Genomic DNA, 21,314 nt, shown 5'->3' on the forward strand with positions numbered 1-21,314 from the left:
GGCTGAAATCTTTAGACAATATAACCAAATAGACCCAAAAAGGTCTTCTCTTACAAGTTAATACTACTAAGGAACAAGAGATTTGCGAAGTGCCAAAACACCCATAGATCATGTGCTTACTGGTCCATGCACATTAGGTTTTAAGTCAGTGAATTTTTGGTGTTAATCATTGCTTCTAAGTTATTAAAAAAAGAAACAAAAAGTTGGGGTTAGGGGTAGGCCTGGCGACCTGTGAAGAAAGAGTTCTTAGTTAAAGGAGAGGAAATGACTAACATATAACTTTCCTAAAAATCCTAAGTTGGAGTCCTAAGAGTAGCCTTTGTAATCAATAAAGCAAAGCATATAAACTCAGGAATCAGGAAATGTAAGTGTATATATACATCTGTGAGTATGCTTTTCCTCTTATTTATAAAACACAATCACTAAAGATTGAAGAACACTCCTTCTTGCTAGGCACTTATTATTTAATGTTCTACATGGTCAGCCCCAGGATCCTAATATGGTAAAAGAAGCCATTATTACAATTTTCTAAGTTTTTGTTCTTGTGAAGTTATGTGCTCTAGATGAGTAATCTGAGTCTCTTGTTGCAAATAAGAAAGTTAATCTAAACTCTATTTTACTTACTTATTAACAACTTATAAGCCATTTTCTTCCAAAAAATATTTAAGATGGCCAAGTGCATGTGGTAGTAAGAAGACTCCTGGCCACATATTAGCTAGTCTTTTAATGCCCATCACCATCTTTAAATAACAGAATGTCTAGCACATGGTAGGTACTGAAAATATATATTGACATATTGATGACTAAATAAATACAAGGGCAAACATAAAACTTACTAGGCTGGAGGATGCACACAAGGACACAAGATACTCATAGAGGGTAAAAGCAAGACGCACATTTCATTAAATCATAAACTCTGAATCCAGGGGGAACTTCCAGACCCAAAACCTTGTATTGCTATTATTTGCCTGCCCATTCATCCTTTCAATAATTGTTTACTGAATACCTACTCTGTGCAAGGCACTAAGTATAAAATGGTGAACGAAACACGGAAATCAGTCATTTTCTGGTAAACAACTGCATTCTCCCTGAACACAGGGCACCTGTGACTAAGAAAACCAGAGAGGGCCAACTAGAGTATTTGCCTGAGGTTCTTCTGCGAATGGAGATAAGGAACACAAATGGCCCAGAGACTCTGGCCCAGAAACCCAGGATAAAGTTCTAACCTCTCTTTCTCAAGGTTTCTTCAATTCTGTTAGTTACCTCAGAATTTTTATATAGTAAATCCCTTCTCATTGCTTAAAGTAACTAAGATGACTTCCTATTACTTGCCACTAAAAAATTCTTATTAATATAACTTTCTTTATACATATGAGAAAAATGAAGCCTAGAGAGAGGTTATGTAACTTAGTTACTCTATCTCACAGGTAGGCAGTAGCAGATATGGAAAAAGAACACAGGTCTCCTGATTCTCAGTCTCAAACTATACGTGGGTCTAAGTAAAAACAAGCATTAGAGGAAGCAATTGACATGTAGTACCTCATGAACCATGGAGCCCAGCAGGAAGTCCAGCTTCTGGCACAGTTCTCCAAGGTTGGATAAGCTGCTGGCCCTGTGAGCACTATCTGGATCTCTTGTTCCCCTCAGAAAGGTGTGGATCAGAGGTTCTCGGAACTTTGAGACCATGTCTCCTGTAGAAGGCAGAAATCAAAACCTGTTAAAACACATTTTCAACTTTTTAAGGAAGGAATAATGATATCACCATGGTACATGGTATGGTGTTTTATACTTTTCAAAGTACTTGTATAACCACTATAAACCATACTCTGGAAGAATACTTAATGTCAGGGAAAATACCCATGATGTTTTACTTCTTGAAAAAGCAAGTAGAATCCCAATTTTACTTTAAAAATCTACATAAACAGATAAATATTTGAGGAAGATATTCCTCATGATGTCAGTAGTAGTTAATACAGAGTTAGACTATGGGAAACTTCAAAAATTTTACATATGCCTACAAGAAAATGCATACATCAAAATAAAATAGCTTGATAAACTTCCAAAAACTTAACACAATTGTCACTAGCCCATGACCACACAAATAACAAGTTGTGGCTCCCAGGTCAGACCCCAGTCATAAAGTCAAGTATTTTTCCTACAAAGTTTCAATTTGCTCTTCTGAGCTGCCTACTCAAATAAGCAAATTGAGTGAAAGGCAATCAAGGTATTTTGGATCCTTGTCAAAGACAGAAGAATGATTCATTCTTTCATTGACAAACATTTATTGAGAGGCCTACTATGTGCTAGGCACTGATTCAGATGTTTAAGATATACCAGCAAATAAGAGAGAAAGATCATGGAGCTTACGTTATTATAGGAGGGAAATAAATTTTATGTAGTAACATGTAATAAACTACGCAGAAGAAAAAGTAAAGTAAGGTAAGGGAAATAAGGAGTAATGAAAAGGTGATCTGGGTAGGCTTCATTGAGATGGTGACATTTAAACAAAGATTCAAAGGTGAGGATGTCAGCCGCGTGGATATCGGAGGGGAAAGCATACCAGAAGACAGAATAGCCAGTACAAAAATGCCGTGAAGGAGCATCCTTGGCATGTTTGAAGAAATTCAAGCCCAATAGAAGAGTAGTAGGAAATGGGGCTACAGAGGTAATGACAAGGGTGTGGCAGTAGTGTCAAACTTGTAGGGCATCGTAGGCACAATAAGGACTTGGACTTTTTTATCTGGTTAAAATGGGAAGCTTCTGGAGAATTCTGAGCAGGAGTACAGAAAGATCATTCTGGTTGCAGTGCTGAGAATAGACTGTATGATTATTATGTACATCTGGGGTACAAGCAAAGGTAGAAGTTAGGATGCTACCGCAGTAATCTACTTAGAAGCAAGGATGGTGAGACTTCAGCTTGCTTATTTTGGATGTGTCATCAGGAAAGACACCATTTACTGAATACTTAACCATGTACCGGGCACTGTGTTTACACTTTTATTAGCTCACAAAATTCTGTGAGGTAGGTATTATGATACCTACTTTAAGATAAGAAATCCAAGATAGAGGGGTTAAATAACTTTTCCTAAGGGTAAACAGAGCCATGATCAAACTTAGGTTTGTCTGATTCTTAACTCCTACGATATATTCCACCACTCGTCTGTCAGTGGTGGCTTGTGTGTGTTGCTGTGATGCTGGAAGCTATGCCACCAGTATTTCAAATATGAGCAGGGTCACCTATACTGAACAGGTTTAGCACAGCTTCCAGACTAAGACAGACAACGAAGGAGGACATGGCAGTCTACTTCTGAAAAAACTGGCCTGTGGAAACCTTATGAATAGCAGCACAACATTGTCTGACAGAGTTCCAGAAGATGAACCCCTGAGGTTGGAAGGCACTCAAAATATGACTGGGGAAGAGCTGCCTCCTCATAGTAGCTGTTGTTGTTAGGTGCCATTGAGTCGGTGCCAACTCATAGTGACCCTATGTACAACAGAAGAAAACACTGCCTGGTCCTGCTCCATCCTCACAATCGTTATTACGCTTGAGCCTGCTGTTGCAACCACTATGTCAATCCATCTCGTTGAGGGTCTTGCTCTTTCTCGCTGACCCTCTACTTTATCAAGCATGATGCCCTTCTCCATGGATTGATCCGTCCTGATAACATCTCCAAAGTATGTGAAATGTAGTCTCACCATCCTTGCTTCTAAGAAGCATCCTGGCTGTACTTCTTCCAAGACAAAATTGTTCGTTCTTTGACAGTCCATGGTATATTCAATATTCTTTGCCAATACCATGATTCAAAGCCATCAATTCTTCTTTGGTCTTCCTTATTCATTGTCCAGCTTTCAAATGCATAGAGGTAACTAAAAACACCATGGCTTGGGTCAGGTGTACCTTAGTCTTCAAGGCGACATCTTTGCTTTTTAACACTTTAAAGAGATCTTTTGCAGCAGATTTGCCCAGTGAAATCTGTAGCTTGATTTCTTAACTGCTGCTTCCATGGGTGTTGACTGTGGATCCAAGCAAAATGAAATCCTTGACAACCTCTATCTTTTCTCCGTTTATCATGATGTTGAGTACTGGTCCAGTTGTGAGGATTTTTGTTTTACGTTGAGGTGTAATCCAAACTGAAGGCTATGGTCTTTGATTTTCATCAGTAAGTGCCTCAAGTCCTCTTCACTTTCAGCAAGTAAGGTTGCGTCGTCTGCATAATGCAGGTTGTTAATGAGTCTTCCTCCAATCCTGATGCCGTTCTTCTTCATATAGTCCAGCTTCTCAGATTATTTGTTCAGCATACAGATTAAATAGGTATGGTGAAAGAATACAACCCTGACGCACACCTTTCCTGACTTTAAAACGATCAGTATCCCCTTGTTCTGTCCGAACAACTGCCTCTTAATCTATGCAAAGGTTCCTCATGAGCACAATTAAGTGTTCTGGAATTCCCATTCTTTGCAGTGTTATCCATAGTTTGTTATGATCCACACAGTCAAATGCCTTTGCATAGTCAATAAAACACAGGTAAACATCCTTCTGGTATTCTCTGCTTTCAGCCAGAATCCATCTGACATCAGCAATGATATCCCTGGTTCCACGTCCTCTTCTGAAACCGGTCTGAATTTCTGGCAGTTCCCTGTCGATATACTGCTACAGCCATTTTTGAATGATCTTCAGCAAAATTTTGCTTGCGTGTGATATTAATGACATTGTTCTATAGTTTCCACATTCAGTTGGATCACCTTTCTTGGGAATAGGCATAAATATGGATCTCTTCCAGTCAGTTGGCCAGGAAGCTGTCTTCCACATTTCTTGGCATAGATGAGTGAGCACGTCCAGCGCTGCATCTGTTTGTTGAAACATCTCAAACAATGTTCCATCAATTCCTGGAGCCTTGTTTTTCTCCAATGCCTTGAGAGCAGCTTGGACTTCTTCCTTCAGTACCATTGGTTCCTGGTCATATGCCACCACTTGAAATGGCTGAATATTGACTAATTCTTTTTGGTATAAGGACTCTGTGTATTCCTTCCATCTTCTTTTGATGCTTCCTGCGTCGTTTAATATTTTCCCCATGGAATCCTTCACTATTGCAACTCGAGGCTTGAATTTTTTCTTCAGTTCTTTCAGCTTGAGAAAAGCTGAGTGTATTTTTCCCTTTTGGTTTTCCATCTCCAGCTCTTTGCACATGTCATTATAATACTTGCATTCATCATCAAAAAGAACATTTCAAGATCTATCCTGATGTACAATGCTGTCAGTGATAGGATAATATCCACACGCCTATAAGGAAGACCAGTTAATACGACTATTCTTCAAATTTATACACCAACCACTAGAGCCAAAGATGAAGAAGTAAAAACCCAAACCCAAACCAAAAAAAACCCAAGAGAAGTAGAAGATTTTTATCATCTGCTGCAGTCTGAAACTGATCGAACATACAATCAAGATGCATTGATAATTACCGGCAATTGGAATGCGGAAGCTGGAAACAAAGAAGAAGGATCAGTAGTTGGAAAATATGGCCTTGGTGATAGAAACAATGCCAGAGATCGAATGATAGAATTCTGCAAGAACAACGACTTCTTCATTGCAAATACCTTCTTTCACCAACATAAACAGCGACTGTACACATGGACCTCACCAGATGGAACACACAGAAATCAAACTGACTACATCTGTGGAAAGAGATGATGGAAAAGCTCGATATCATCAGTCAGGACAAAGCCAGGGGCCGACTGTGGAAGAGACCATCAACTGCTCATATGCAAGTTCAAGCTGAAACTGAAGAAAATCAGAGCAAGTCCATGAGAGCCAAAATATGACCTTGAGTATATCCCACCTGAATTTAGAGACCATCTGAAGAATAGACTTGATGCATTGAACACTAGTGACCGAAGACCAGACGAATTGTGGAATGACATCAAGGACATCATCCATGAAGAAAGCAAGAGGTCGCTGAAAAGACAGGAAAGAAAGAAAAGACCAAGATGGATGTCAGTGGAGACTCTAAAACTTGCTCTTGAGCGTCGAGCAGCTAAAGCAAAATGAAGATTTGATGAAGTGAAAGAAACAAACAGAAGATTTCAAAGGGCCTCTCGAGAAGACGAAGTAAAGTATTATAATGACATATGCAAAGAGCTGGAGATGAAAAAGCAAAAGGGAAGAACACGCTCGGCATTTCTCAAGCTGAAAGAAGCAAGATTTCAAACGGTGGTTCTTTAGAAAGCTAGAAATAGAAATACCATATGACTCAGCAATCCCATTTCTAGGAACATATTCTAGCAAAATAAGAGCTGTCACAAGAATAGACAAATGCATACCCATGTTCATTGCAGTACTGTTCACAACAGGAAAAAGATGGAAATAACCTAGATGCCCATCAACAGATGAATGGATAAACAAACTATGGTACATACACACAATGGAGTACTACGCAACGATAAACAATGATGAATCTGCGAAGCATCTCACAACACGGATGAACCTGGAGGGCATCATGCTGAGTGAAATATGTCAATCAGAAAAGCACAAATATTGAATGAGACCACTACTATAAAAACTCATGAAAAGGTTTACACATTAAAAAAAAAAAATCTCTGATGGTTACAAGGGAGAGGAGGGCAGGGATGGAAAAACACTAAATAGGTAATAGATAAGTGGTAACTTTGGTGAAGGGTAAGAGAATATTAATAGGAGGGAAGTCAGCACAACTTGTTGAAGGCAAGGTTTTGGAAGCTCCACAGACACATCCAAACTCCCCGAGGGACCGAATTACTGGGCTGAGGGCTGTGTGGACCATGGTCTCAGGGAACATCTAGCTCAAATGGTATAACATAGTTTACAAAGCAAATGTTCTACATTCTACTTTGGTGAGAAGTGTTTGGGGTCTTAAAGGCTTGTTGGCAGCCATCTAAGATACTCCACTGGTCTGACCCCTTTGGGAGCAAGAAGAATGAAGAAAACCAAACACACAAGAAAAAGATTTTTCCAAAGGACTAATGGATCACAACTACCACAGCCTCCACCAGACTGAGTCCAGCACTAGATAGTGCCCCGCTACCACCACTGACTGCTCTAACAGAGGTCACAACAGAAGGTCCCAGACAGAGCTGGAGAGAAATGTGGAACAAAATTCTAACTCACAAAAAAAGACCAGACTCACTGCCTGACAGAGACTGGAGAAACCCCAAGAGTATGGACCCCAGACACTCTTTTAGCTCAGTAATGAAGTTACTACTCCTCAGATTCACCCTCACCCAAAGATTAGACAGGACCATAAAACAAAACAAGATTAAAGAAGCACACCAGCCCAGGGGCAAGGACTAGAAGGCAGGAGGGGACAGGAAAGCTGGTAATAGGAACCCAAGGCCCAGAAGGGAGAGTGTTCGCATGTTGTGGGGTTGTTAACCAATGTCACAGAACAATATGTGTACTAATTGTTTGATGAGAGGGTAGTTTGTTCTGTAAACCTTCATCTAAAGTACAATTAAAAAAACAAAAAAACACAGGTAAACATCTTTCGGGTATTCTCTGCTTTCAGCCAAGATTCACCTGACATCAGCAATAATATTCCTCATTCCACATCCTCTTCTGAATCCGGCTTGATTTTTGGCAGTTCCCTGTTGAGGTACTGCTGCAGTCACTTTTGAATGATCTTCAGGAAAATTTTACATGAGTGTGACATTGTTCAATAACTCGCACGTTCAGTTGGATCACTTTTCTTTGGAATAGGCATAAATCTGGGGCTCTTCCGATTGGTTGGCCAGGCAGCTGTCTTCCAAGTTTCATTGCATAGATGAGTGAGCACTTCCATCTCTGTATCTGTTTGCTGAAACATCCCAATTGGTATTCCTTCAATTCCTGGAGTCTTGTTTTTTGCCAATGCCTTCAGTGTAGCTTGGACTTCTTTCTTCAGCACCACTGGTTCTTGATCATAAGCTACATTCTGAAATGGCTGAATGCTGACCAATTCTTTTTGGTATAGTGACTCTGTGTATTCCTTCCACCTGTTTTTGATGCTTTCTGTGTTGTTTAACACTTTTCCTGTAGAATCCTTCGATATTGCAACTCAAGGCTTGGATTTTTTTCTTCAGTTCTTTCAGCTTGAGAAATGCAGAGTGTGTTCTTGCTTTTTCATTTTCTAACGCCAGGTCTATGCACATGTCATTATAATACTTTGTCTTCTTGAGCTGCCGTTTGAAATCTTCTGTTCACCTCTTTTACTTCATCATTTCTTCCATTTGCTTTAGCTACTCAATGTTCAAGAGTTTCACAGTCTCTTCTGATATCCCTTTTGGTCTTTTCTTTCTTTCCTGTCTTTTTAATGACCTTTTGCTTTCTTCATGTATGATGTCATTCCAAAACTCATCTGGTCTTTGGTCATTAGTGTTCAATGCATCAAATCTATTCTTGAGATGGTCTCTAAATTCAGGTGGGATATACTCAAGGTCGTACTTTCGCTCACAAAGTAGAAAAAAACCAAAAACCAAACCCAGTGCCATCAAGCCAATTCTGACTCATAGTGACCCTATAAGACAGAGTAGAACTGCCCCACAGAGTTTCCAAGGAGTGCCTGGTGGATTTGAACTGCCAACCCTTTGGTTAGCAGCCGTAGCACTTAATCACTACCCCACCAGGCTTTCCTCTCAAAGTAGAGTCCACCTTAATAAGATGGATAGAGTAAAGCTTCATTTGCTGATGTAGCATAATACAAAAAGAGAAGAAAAAGCTGCAAACATCCATTAATGATCGGAAAATGGAATGTATGAATTCCGTTTTGAATCAGACAATGACATGGTTTACTCTGCCGGGAATGACAAATTGAAGAAAAACAGTGACACATTCATTTTCAAAAAGAACACTTCAAGATCCTTCCTGAAGTACAACATTGTCAGTGACAGGATAATATCCATACACCTACAAGGAAGACCAGTTAATATGACTCATTAACAACCTGTGTTATGCAGATGACACAACCTTGCTTGCTGAAAGTGAAGAGGACCTGAAGCACTTACTGATGAAGATCAAAGACTACAGCCTTCAGTATAGATTACACCTCAACATAAAGAAAACAAAAATCCTCACAACTGGACCAATAAGCAACATCATGATAAATGGAGAAAAGATTGAGGTTGTCAAGGATTTCATTTTACTTGGATCCACAATCAATACACATGGAGCAGCAGTCAAGAAATCAAAAGATGCATTGCATTGGGCAAATCTGCTGCAAAGGACCTCTTTAAGTGTTGAAAAGCAAAGATGTCACCTTGAAGACTAAGGTGCTGACCCGAGCCATGGCATTTTCAATTGCATCATATGCACGTGAAAGTTGGACAATAAATAAGGAAGACCAAGAAGAACTGACGCCTTCGAATTGTGGTGTTGGTCAAGAATATTGAATATACCATGGACTGCCAAAAGAACAATCAAGTCTGTCTTGGAAATACAACCAGAGTGCTCCTTAGAAGCAAGGATGGGGAGACTGCGTCCTACATACTTTGGACATGTTGTCAGGAGGGATTAGTCCCTGGAGAAGGACATCATGTTTACTAAAGTACAGTGTCAGTGTAAAAGAGGAAGCCCCTCAATGAGGTGGACTGACACAGTAGCTGCAACAACGGGCTCAAGCATAACGATTTTAAGGATGGCACAGGACCGGGCAGCGTTTCGTTCTGTTGTGCACAGGGTCGCTATAAGTCGGAACTGACTCAACGGCACCTAACAACAACAAACGTGCTGAGCAAATAATCTGAGAAGCTAGACTATGTGAAGAAGCAAGCAACATCAGGATAGGAGGAAGACTCATTAACAACCTGTGTTATGCACATGACACAAACTTGCTTGTGGAAAACAAAGAAGATTTGAAGCATTTACTTGCGAAGGTCAAAGACCATATAGCCTTCAGGATGGATTACACCTCGACATAAAGAAGACAAAAATCCTCACAACTGGACCAATAAGCAACATCATGATAAACAGAGAAAAGACTGAAATTGTCAAGGATTTCATTTAACTTGGATCCATAATCAATGCTCACGGAAGAAGCAGCATCCAAGAAATCAAATGACATATTGCATTGGGCAACTGTGCTGCAAAAGACCTCTTTAAAGTGTTAAAAAGCAAAGATGTCACTTTAAGGACTAAAGTGTACATGACTCAAACCATGATATTTTCAATCACCTCATATACATGTGAAAGCTGAACAAGGAATAAGGAAGACCTGAGACGAATTGATGTCTCTGAATTATTGTGTTGGCGAAGAATACTGAATACACCATGGACTGCTCAAAAAACAAACATATCTGTCTTGGAAGTACAGCCAGAATGTTCCTTAGAAGCAAGGATGGCAAGACTTCGTTTCATGTACTTTAGACATGTTATCAGGAGGGACCAGTCCCTGAAGAAGGCATCATGCTTGGTAACATACAAGGTGAGTGAAAGAGAGGAAGACCGTCAATGAGATGGACTGACACAGTGGCTACAACGATAGGCTCAAGCACAGTAACAATTGTGAGGATGGTGCAGGACCAGGCAGTGCTTCACTGTTGTATGGAGAGTTGTTATGAGTCGGAACTGACTTGATGGCACCTCACAACAACACAACATGATATAGAATTGTACTTTTTAGATGAAAGTTTATAGCCCAAGTTAATTTCTCATACAAAAATTTACATATTATTTTGTGACATTAATTGCAATTCCCACAATGTGACAGCATACTCCCCCTTTCCACCTGGGTTCCCTATATCCACTCAACCAGTTCCTGTTCCTTCCTGCCTTCTCATCAGTTTGGTTTCGTGTATGTGATCGAACTCAGAAGCACACTCATCATAAGTATTATTTTTTTGTTTTATATTCCTGTCTAATCTTTGAAGCGTGGGCTTTGGGAATGGTTTCAGTTCTGGGTTAACACGGTATCTGGAGGCCATAGTTTCGGGGTTCCTCCAGTCTCTGTCAGACCATTAAGTCTGGTCTTTTTACGTGAATTTGAGTTCTGCTCCGTACCTTTCTCCCAGATGGAGCGGTCTTAGGCTGGTGGAATCTGATTTATGTGGTCCTTTAGTTTCTTGGGCTAATATTTTCCTTGTGTCTTTAGTTTTCTTCATTTTCCTTTGTTCCCAGTGGGATGGGACCAATTGATATATCTTAGATGGACACACAAGCTTTTAAGAACCCAGAGACCACTCATCAAAGTGGGATGCAGAACGTTTTCTTAATAAACTGTTATGCCAATTGACCTAGTTGTCCCCCAAAACTATGGTCCCCAGGCCCAGCCTCAGCAACTCTGTCCCACAAAGTGTTTGGATGTGTCCAGGAAACTTCTTAGCTTTTGTTTTGGTCCAGTTGTGCTGACTTCCCCTGTATTGTGTGCTGTCCTTCCCTTCACCGAAGTTGATCCTTGTCTACTACCTAGTTAGTGAATTTCCTTCTTCCTCCCTCCTCCCTCCCCACCCTCATAACCATCAAAGAGTGTTTTTTTCTGTGTTTAAACCTTTTCTTGACTTCTTATAATAGTGGTCTCATACAATAGTTGTCCTTTTGTGACTATTTTCACTCAGCATAATGTCCTTCAGATTCATCCATGTTGTGAGATGTTTCACGGATTCATCATTGTTCTTTATCATAGCACAGTATTCCATTGTTTGTATATACCATAATTTGTTTATCCATTCATCTGTTGATGGGCACCTAGGTTGTCTCCATCTTTTTGTTATTGTGAACAATGCTGCAATGAACATGGGTGTACATATGTCTATTCATGCAATGGTTCTTATTTCTCTAGGATATATTCCTAGGAGTGAGACTGCTGGATCATATGGTACTTCTATTTCTAGCTTTTTACGGAAGCACCAAATTGTTTTTCAAAGTGGTTTACCATTTTACATTCCCACCAACGGTGCATAAGTGTTCTAATCTCTCCACAACCTAACATTTATTATTTTGTGTCTTTTGGATTAGTGCCAACCCTGTTGGGGTGAGATGGTATCTTATTGTAGTTTTGATTTCAATTTCTCTAATGGCTAATGATCATGAGCATTTTCTCATGTATCTGTTAGCCACCTGCATACCTTTTCCGGTGAAGTGTCTAGTCATATCCTGTGCACATTTTTAATTGGATTATTTGTCTTTTTGTTGTTGAGATGTTGCAGGATCTTGTAGATTTTAGAGATTAGAGCTTTATCGGATATGTCTTAGACAAATTTTTTTTCCCCAGTCTCTAGGCTGTCTTTTTACTCTTTTGGTGAATGATGAGCGTAAGTGATTGATTTTCAGGTGCTCCCAGTTATCTAGTTTTTCTTCTGATGTTTGTACATTGTTAGTTATGGTTTGTATACTATTTATGCCATGTATTAGGGCTCCTAGCTCTGTCCTTATTTTTTCTTCCATGATTTTTATCATTTTAATTTTATATTTAGGTCTTTAATTCACTTCCAGTGAGTTTTTGTGTATGATGTGAGTTTTGGGTCCTGTTTCATTTCTTTGCAGATGGCTATCCAGTTATTGCCATCGCCATTTGTTAAAGTGACTATCTTTTCCCCATTTAATGGACTTTGGGGATATATTGCATTTAAGATATTTACCACTAAGAGAAAAATATACTTTTCTGCATTCATTGTAGTACTTTCCCTTTCTGTAGTTAGGAAGGGGTTTGCTTGTTCTGCAGTGTGGAATGTGGAATCCAGAGTACTGCTCTAAGAGTTAAGAGATCTGTGTTCTAGTTATGGCCCTGCTGCCAACTAGCAGTGTGACCTTGGATGATTCATTACACCTCTCTGGGCCGACTGGAAATGAGCCAGCTGGATGGTGCCTTCCAGTTTTAAGAGTCTATGAACTCATGACTCACCTTTGATTTAGTCATCATGGAAATGAGTCTTAGGAGACTAGAAAAGGAAGAAAAGGCACGCACGCATGAGTTCTAGAGTGGGAACCTATTGTGGTTAAAGGCAGAAATTTTCTTATTGGGAAGGAAAACAGAAAAATTAAAGAAATTTGGAAATCTGTAAGGAAGGGAAATTGCAAGTTGAAAAGGGTAAGAGAAGGTGAGAAACAGGTTAATGTTTACTAATATAGGGACTTAAAGTTAAAAATAAAAGGTAAAGCAAGGGCATACTAAGTTACCTTACTAATCAAATACTTATTATGTACTATGTGCCAGACACTGTTTTAGACACTGGGAATCGAACCATAAGCAAGAAAGATAAAAATCTGTGCCCTCATGCATTCAAAGCCTTATGGGGAAGAAGAAGAAGAAACAAAAAAAACAAAAAAAAAGCAATAACAATGGAGTGAGATGTGCCTAAAATGGTTACAGAGAAAGACACTTTTATGAGTAATGTTTTGACCTGGTTTCTATTTCCATTAGCCAACAGTTCCATTATTATTTTATTCACTCAGACTTGAAAGTACAGTGTTCTTTTTTAACTTTTCCCTCTGTTACCCTTCAGCCATCAGTTGGTTCACTTATTGTTATTCAACCTTCAATTACTTCCAAAAATTTGAGGTGGCTTACAATAAATATTGAAACCATCTGTCATTAAAATAAGTATTTAAAAAAAAAAGCTGTATAGTAAGTGAGGGGAGCCCAGACATCCCAAGTTAAGAATGACTGATACAAATGAACTTTAATTTAGTAATTCCTGGTGGCTGAGACAAAAAAGGAAACAGAAAACATACCTCTCATTATCCAACATAAGAAACAGCATCAGTTTATAAAGAGAGAAAAACTTTAAGAACATGAAAAACTATCTCATTCATTCATTTAAGAAATCTTAATTGAGTGCCTATAGTATTCTAGGTATGTTCTTAGTACTGGAGATAATATAGCATGAACAAGATAAACAAAATTGCCATCTTCATGAAGCCTACTTTATGGCAGGGGAGAAAGACAAAAAAAAAAAAAACTTTCCAGCAGCATAAGGATTATGAAGAAAAATAAGGAAGATAAAGGTTTGAGAGCTGGGGGTGAGGGCACAAGGAAAGGAGATCTGAAGGAATAAGTCATATGAAGAACTGAGGGGAAAACAAGTAACAGAATGGACAAGAGAAGTTTTAAACTCAAAGTAGAAATCATATGGCTATTTCTTATACTGACCTGTCATAAAAATCAAGAGTATATCATTACATTACAAAACCACAATTCAATATTCCATTTATGTAAATTCCTGCCCTGCCTAAGCTTCACTGCCGTTTTCTGAGGAGAGAAGATTTCATCAGATTCTCCAAAAGGGCGCATATTCAAGACCCACTCCAATCTGGCTTTTAGACTTAAGACCTTCCACAATGCCCTGCTTCCTATTCCTATCTATACCTGTTAAAAGTCTATCTATTATCTAATGCTAAGCTCAAATACAACCTCTTCCATAAAGTCTTCCCTGACTCTCCAAATCAGAAGTAAGCTCTTCCCCTCTAAACTTCAGTGGCTCTTTGGAACATTCTTAAGAAAAAAATTAATAAATAAACCTTTTCCCCCTGATTCCAAGAATAACATCTGTCCGTTATGGAAAAATTTTGAACTCTCAAAAAGATATAAAAAAGAAACTTAAAAATAACTGTAATGCAACTACCCAGAGTAACCACTGCTAATATTTTAGACATTTTTTTTTTTCCTTGAAACAGGACTGGGATCATGCAGTATTTGTGTTTGGACTCTGTTCTGTTTTTTTACTTAATATATAGTTGACTTGTCAATTGTCATTCTCCCATTCTTCCTGGCAAACAGCACTCTACTTTTGTTCAGGTATCTACCTTTCCCCCAGTGTGACTCAGGCTAAGGTCTTTGATTGGTCTAAGTGAACCACGGTGGGCATATCCCCTTGTCTTAATTGGTTTAGGCATGGGCATGTGACCCAGCTCCAAAAAATGAGATGGGAAGGGAAGTCTGTGGGAAGACTCTAAAAAATGTTTTCCCTCTCACTACTGTTATAAGAGGAAACCCTGGTGGTATAGTGGTTAAGTGCTACGGCTGCTAACCAAAAGGTCAGCAGTTCGAATCCACCAGGCGCTCCTTGGAAACTCTACGGGGCAGTTCTACTCTGTCCTATAGGGTTGCTATGAGTCGGAATCGACTCGATGGCAGTGGGTTTTGGTTTCTTGGGTTGTTGGTACTGTTATAAGAATATGACACCTGGAGTTGCTGCAGCCAACTTGAGACCACGCGGGACCAGAGAATAAGGCTAATAAGCTAAGGTTGGCAGAGCAGAAAGATGAAAAGAATCTGGGTCTTAAATGACATTACTGAGCTGAGGAATTAGCTAATTATGAACTTTTTGCTATGTCTGATGATAAATTCCTTATTGTTTAAACCAGTTGAGTTGGGAATTTCTATTACCTGCAGCCAAAAGCCTTCTAACTGATATAACAGAAAAACTGAAATGTTTTCTAAAGCTGTAAAGTGCTTCTAAGCCAGTTCCGTGTCTATAAATACAAAATGCCAGAAGAGTTAGATTTGCCAAAACAAAGGAACTTAAGACAGGACATGTTTTTAAAAGGACTCAAGATTCAACTTTATAACCAATATAAAACAAAAGAAAAAATTAAACCCAATAATTTTCTTTCTTCTAATTACAGTTTTAACGGGGACAATGGCCTGGTATACAGTATGCCTCTTATAATATCAGCAGATATATATGACTTTCCCAAAGAGCCGAGTCATCTGCCAAGTTATTAAAAAAAAAAAAAAAGGTGAGTAACTATTTACAGTAGTAGCTTGTGTGAAGGGGTTATGTGCTAAGTGTATTTCGCAACTATTGGCTAACCCATTTAATTATAAATTAAAACCTCAGGCTCTGGGACACCTACTATCATTTCTTTAGTTTCAGATTAAGCAACAAAACCACGATTATCCCATCTAGGACTTTTTTTTTTCTTTTTGTATATTCCTTTATCCAGAAGAGAGGTTCCTATGGGTTAGTTGAAACTTACTTGAACCACAAGATTCCAAGATCCTAATTCACCTTTTTGTCTGAAAGACAGCACACACTTGCCCCCTGACGAGAGCAAGCATTCACTCTATCCTATTAGGTTGTTTCTGGTATTGGTTTCCCAATTCCTCAGCCCCATTTTGAGAAAATATTTACCGCAGACTACAATATTAAGACTAATAGATAGCCATGAGGCCAAAGTTAGACCATTATCTTCTCAGGCATTTCTAAGCAGCTTCAGGAAAATGAGCACAGTAAATCCAATACTGCTTTTAGAAATGTACTCAAGCAGATTCTAGTCAGTGGAGTTTATCTTTAGCTCTAATGGCTTTTACTTTGTGCAATGATAATGACAACACCTGGCTCTTTGCAGCTCTGTATTCTTCTCAGGAAGTCAGCAATCATCAACCTGACTGAGAAGCAAACAGCTGTGTGTTCAGGGAAGAAAGTAAAGGATCTAGATTTGTTTGAACAAACTTGATAAAAACTAGTCACCTTGAAAGGTGAAAAATCAAGTGCACAGTGAAAAGAGAGATATGGACGGGAACAGGTAAAACCATTCCTAACTACTCTCTTCTCTCTACCAAGAGGAGGTAACTAAGGGATATCCTAACCTGCTGGTTAAGGAGCTTCTAGGTAAAACCAATTATATTTTCCAAAGATTGAATTGTTCACTTATACCCAGCAATCCTCTGTAACCAGAAGTTTACACATATTCAGAGTGATGTTTTAGTCTGATGTTTTTTAAACGCAAGATGGGACTTGCAATTGTGCAGTGCAACCTGATCATAAAGTGGATATAGGTAATTAAGAATTTCCTTTAAAATGAAAATACAATGTTAAAAAATTCTTTGGGAGAATTCACAGATCCCTGAAAATATACCAGAATTCAATCTTTCAAGCCCTTGGAAATACACCAGAATTTAATCTCGACACTCATTTGAGAAATACCCTTCCATTTAGTTGATTCATTGAAAACACTTAATATGTACTTGCTATGTGCAAGACACTCTGGGAGGGCACTGCAGATACACAGATGAAGGTTTTGTCCTGTAGGAAATGAGAGGTGCCAAGAGGCATGGGAGCAATAGGGTGGGTGATTATTTATTCTGTTTGGGGAAGACTTCATGGAGGAAGTGGCAGCTAAATTGAATCCTGAAGGATGGTTAGGGTTTTCATAGCTACAGACAAGAAAAGTTATCCAGGTAGATGGAACTGTGTCAGCAGGGGTGGGGCAACGGGATGGTGTGGGAGAAAGAAAATAAAATAGATGGCATATTCAGAAAACGGCAGCTATACTAGGTGAGTGCAACAAAGCATGCACTAAGAGGTGAATATGATCAGAAATGTTAGCTGTCGTGGAGTTGGCCACCGACTCATGTTGATCCCACCATGCATGACGGAATGAAACCCTGCCTGGTCCTGTGCCATCCCCATGACCAGTTAGGGATCAGCCTGTTGTGATCCATAGGGTTTGCATCAGCTGATTTGCAAAAGCAGATCTACATGCTTTTCTTCCTAGTCTGTCTTGGCCTCAGAAGCTCCACTGAAACCTATTTAGCATCACAGTAACACAAACTTTCACTGACAGACAGGCTGTGGCTATGCATGAGGTACAATGGCTGAGAATCTTACCTGGGTCTCCTGCATGGAAGGTGTGAATTCTATCACTGAACTACCTCATGATCAGAACATAAATCCAAACCAAAAACAAACTCATTGCCATCAAGTCGTTCTGACTCATAGTGACCCTATCAGACAGAGAAGAACTGCCCCATTGGCTTTCCAAGGCTGTAATGTTTATGGAGACAGACTGCCACATCTTTCTCCCATAGAGCAGTTGGTGGATATGAACCATCAACCTTTTGGTTAGCAGCCAAGTGTTTAACCACTGTGCCACCAGGGCTCCTTGCAATCAGAATCTAGGCAGGGTCAAATCATGGAGGGCATTGAGATACGGATTTTGAACAATGGGGAACTAACAATGCTTTTCTGAGCAAGGGAGTAGCTTAATTACATTCTTGGGTTTGGTGAATGAGAATTTATATCCTGTGTTTTCAGTTAGGATGGAGGTCTTTGTTCCAAGATACAGAATGAGGTTTGCATTCAATGATTAATCTCCAGCAGCATCATTTCTACTGCAATGCCTTTAGCACACACTTTGCTAACTGGTTGCTGAATCACAGTACTCTCACTATAGCTGAAAGCTATGATAACTTTTAGAGATCAAACCTCTCTTCCAAGAAGATGGCACAAATGAATGGTGGCTCAAATAGAATCGGGATCTGTTTGCTGAGGGTAGCAGACAGAGGGATAAAATACACGAAATGATTGAAAACTTTCTAGATTTTTTGATAAGAGAAAGTCTTTTTCTATAATAGTCATAGAGGAATCGAGTCATTGATAGCATAGTCACTGTAGGGTGTGGCTTCAACAGCTCAGAAGTGCTGATAGCCACTTCATTTTCATCACACACACAAAAGTAATCTATTCCACATCTAACCTGCCTTTCAGTTCCTAACTTGCCTTTCAGTTTCTGCTACCAGATGCTAAAAGTTAGCAATTAATACTTCGAAAATGAAACTAAGAAAACAATTGCATCAGAAAGAATTCTTAGGAATAAACTGAACAAAAGAAGTGCAACAAACACTTGTACTCTGAAAACTAATCATTGTTGAACGAAACTAAAGAAGACCTAAATAAATAGAAACGCATTCCATACTCATGGATGAGAAGAATTAATATTGTTAAGATGGCAATACTCCCAAATTAATCTACAGATTCAAAATAACTCCTATGAAAATCCCAGCTGCTTTTTTTAAAGAAATTGACAAGCTGATCCTAAAATTCATATGGAAATACAAAAGACCCAGAATAGCCAAGTGATTTTGAAAAAAGAACAAAGTCAGAGAAATCATACTTCCCAATTTTAAAACTTACAACAATGCTATAGTAATCAAGGCAGTGTGGTACTGGTCTAAGGATAGACACATACATCAGTAGAATAGAACTGAGGGTCCAGAAACAAACTCTCACATTTACGGTCCACTGATTTTTGATTTTTGACAAGAATCAAGATGATTCAACCGGGGGGCGGGGGCGGGGGGAGAACGACAGTCTTTTCGATAAATGGTATGGGAACAACTGAACATCTTCATTAAAAGAATGAAGTTGAACCCCTATTTTTACACCATATACAAAATTAACTCCAAATGGATCATAGACCTAAATGTAAGAGGTAAAACTATTAGAAAAAAACACAGGAGAAATCTTCGTGGCCTTGGGTTAGCAAAGCCTTCTTAGATACAACACCAAAAGCACAAATGACAAAAGAAAAAATAGAAAGACTGGACTTCATTAAAAACTTTTGAGCTTCAAATGTCACCATCAAGAAAGTGAAAAGACAATCCCCAGAATGGGTGAAAATATTTACAAATCATATATCTGGAAAAAAAAATCATGTATCTGATATGGAACCTGTATCTGGAATTTATGAAGAACTCTTAAAATAATCAAAAAAAAATAAGAAACAGGCAAAGGATTTGAGTAGACATTTCTTCAAAGAAGATATACAACTGGCTAATATGCATACAAAAAGGTGCTCAATACCATTAGGCATTAGGCAAATGCAAGTCAAAACTACAATGAGATAGACTTCCACCCAACATGGTGCCATAGACAGAGGCACCACGCCGTCCCTCCATAGCAAAGACCCAAAAAACTAAGTAAAACAGAGACAAATGTCAGTCCTGGAACCCGAAGTGTCAAATGAAGAGATAAAGAACTCAGCCAAGAATAGAATGTAATAAGAAAGTGACAGAGAACAGAGGGCGAGGAAAATACGTGCAGAGGTCCCCTATCAGCTAACGCAGCATGTAGTCGCCATCTTGGACTTCTGTCGGAGATCAGTGGGCAGGAAGCACGGGAAAGCAGCTTCAAAGAGCTCCTAGCAGGAGACAGAGCACGTGGCAACCAGCAATACACGCTTTCCCGCCCCCCATCCCTCCCTGCTGCTCTACCTCCATGCTTCATGGCTGGTAGCGGTGGCTCAGCCAGCCAGAGAAGTGCAGTGTCCGTTCCACTTGGATTTACCCCACCCACATCAGCGGACAGGGAGTACAGGAAAGCAGCTTCATGAAGTTCCCAGAAGGACACAGAGCACCCGGTAATGATATACGCTTTCCTAACCTACACCCCCCCCCCCCCCCCCCCCCCGCTTGGCCTCCTCTGCTTCTGTGGCCACAGTCTCTTGGCCGGAAGGCAACTGCTTCGGTCCCAGGCCACTTAGATTCACCCTGCCCGCACTGGCGGGCTCCCTGAGTGCCATTTGTCTGTTGGTAGTGTTATTTTTTTCGGTTTCTTTTCGTTTCTTCCGTGCTTCCCACCACCTCTCCCCCTCCTTTCTCTCAAACACCTGGCTCTGTGTGCCATCTTTGCTTCCTCTTGAAAGGCTGTGAAGCGTTGCTCAACTGGAGAAACAATTCCCAGGCCCAAGACACCATGCTGGTGGGATCACTGGGGCTTTTTTTTTTTTTTGCTTTGCTTTGTTTACTTGTTTGTTTTCTTTTTTTTTTTTGTAGTTTGGGAGCCCCTTCTAGCTGGGCTGCACTGCATGGCTTAGAAGCCACTCCCCCAATTTGCACAGCTGTGTCAGTGGGATCCCTGGGGGGATTTCTTTTTTCTATCTTTTTCTCCTTTTTCCTTTCTGTCTTTCAGTTCTCAGTTCTTGTCTCTCTATACTTACCTTCTTTTCCTGTCTCCTGAATACCTGGTGGTCTGTGACATCTGTACCCCCTCTCTAGCCAGGCTATACTGTGCAGCCTGGGAGCCACTTCCTGTCTTTGTAGCCACACCAGTGGGACCCCTGCGGGCTTTTCTTTCTTTTCCAAATTTTTATCTAGTGTCACGGATTCAATTGTGTCCCCCCAAAATATGTGTCGACTTGGTTAGGTCATGATGCCTAATATTGTGTGGTTATCCTTCATTTTGTGACTGTAATTTTATGTTAAAGATAGGATTAGGGTGGGATTGCAACACCACCTTTACCCAGGTCACATCCCTGATCCAAAGTAAAGGGAATTTCCCTGGGGTGTGGCCTGCAACACCTTTTATCTCTCAAGAAATAAAAAGGGAAGGGAAGAAAGCAGAGAGCTGGGGAACCTCATATCACCAAGCAAGCAGTGCCAGAAGCAGAGCACGTCCTTTGGACCTGAAGTCCCTGCGATGAGATGCTCCCAGACCAAGGGAAGACTGATGACAAGGACCTTCCTCCAGAGCCAAAAGAGAGAAAAAGCCTTTCCCTAGAGCTGGTGCCCTGAATTCAGACTTCTGGCCTACTGGACTGTGAGAGAATAAACTTCTCTTTGTGAAAGCCGTGCCGTATTTCTGTTACA

The 21,314-nt window shown here is 39.8% G+C and overlaps 1 protein-coding gene across 2 annotated transcripts in view; it reads right to left on the reverse strand.

The window, feature by feature from the left end:
- The window catches only part of TANGO6 (transport and golgi organization 6 homolog), a 218,971-nt gene that overhangs the window by 70,780 nt on the left and 126,877 nt on the right, over window positions 1-21,314 (reverse strand). For both annotated transcript variants that reach the window (XM_023556605.2, XM_003417141.4), the window contains exon 16: window positions 1,540-1,691. In XM_023556605.2, the coding sequence (XP_023412373.1) occupies window positions 1,540-1,691 (152 nt within the window). The remainder of the gene's footprint in view (window positions 1-1,539; window positions 1,692-21,314) is intronic.

The sequence above is a fragment of the Loxodonta africana genome, chromosome 21 (genome assembly GCF_030014295.1).
Source record: "Loxodonta africana isolate mLoxAfr1 chromosome 21, mLoxAfr1.hap2, whole genome shotgun sequence".
NCBI classification, from domain to species: Eukaryota; Metazoa; Chordata; class Mammalia; order Proboscidea; family Elephantidae; genus Loxodonta; species Loxodonta africana.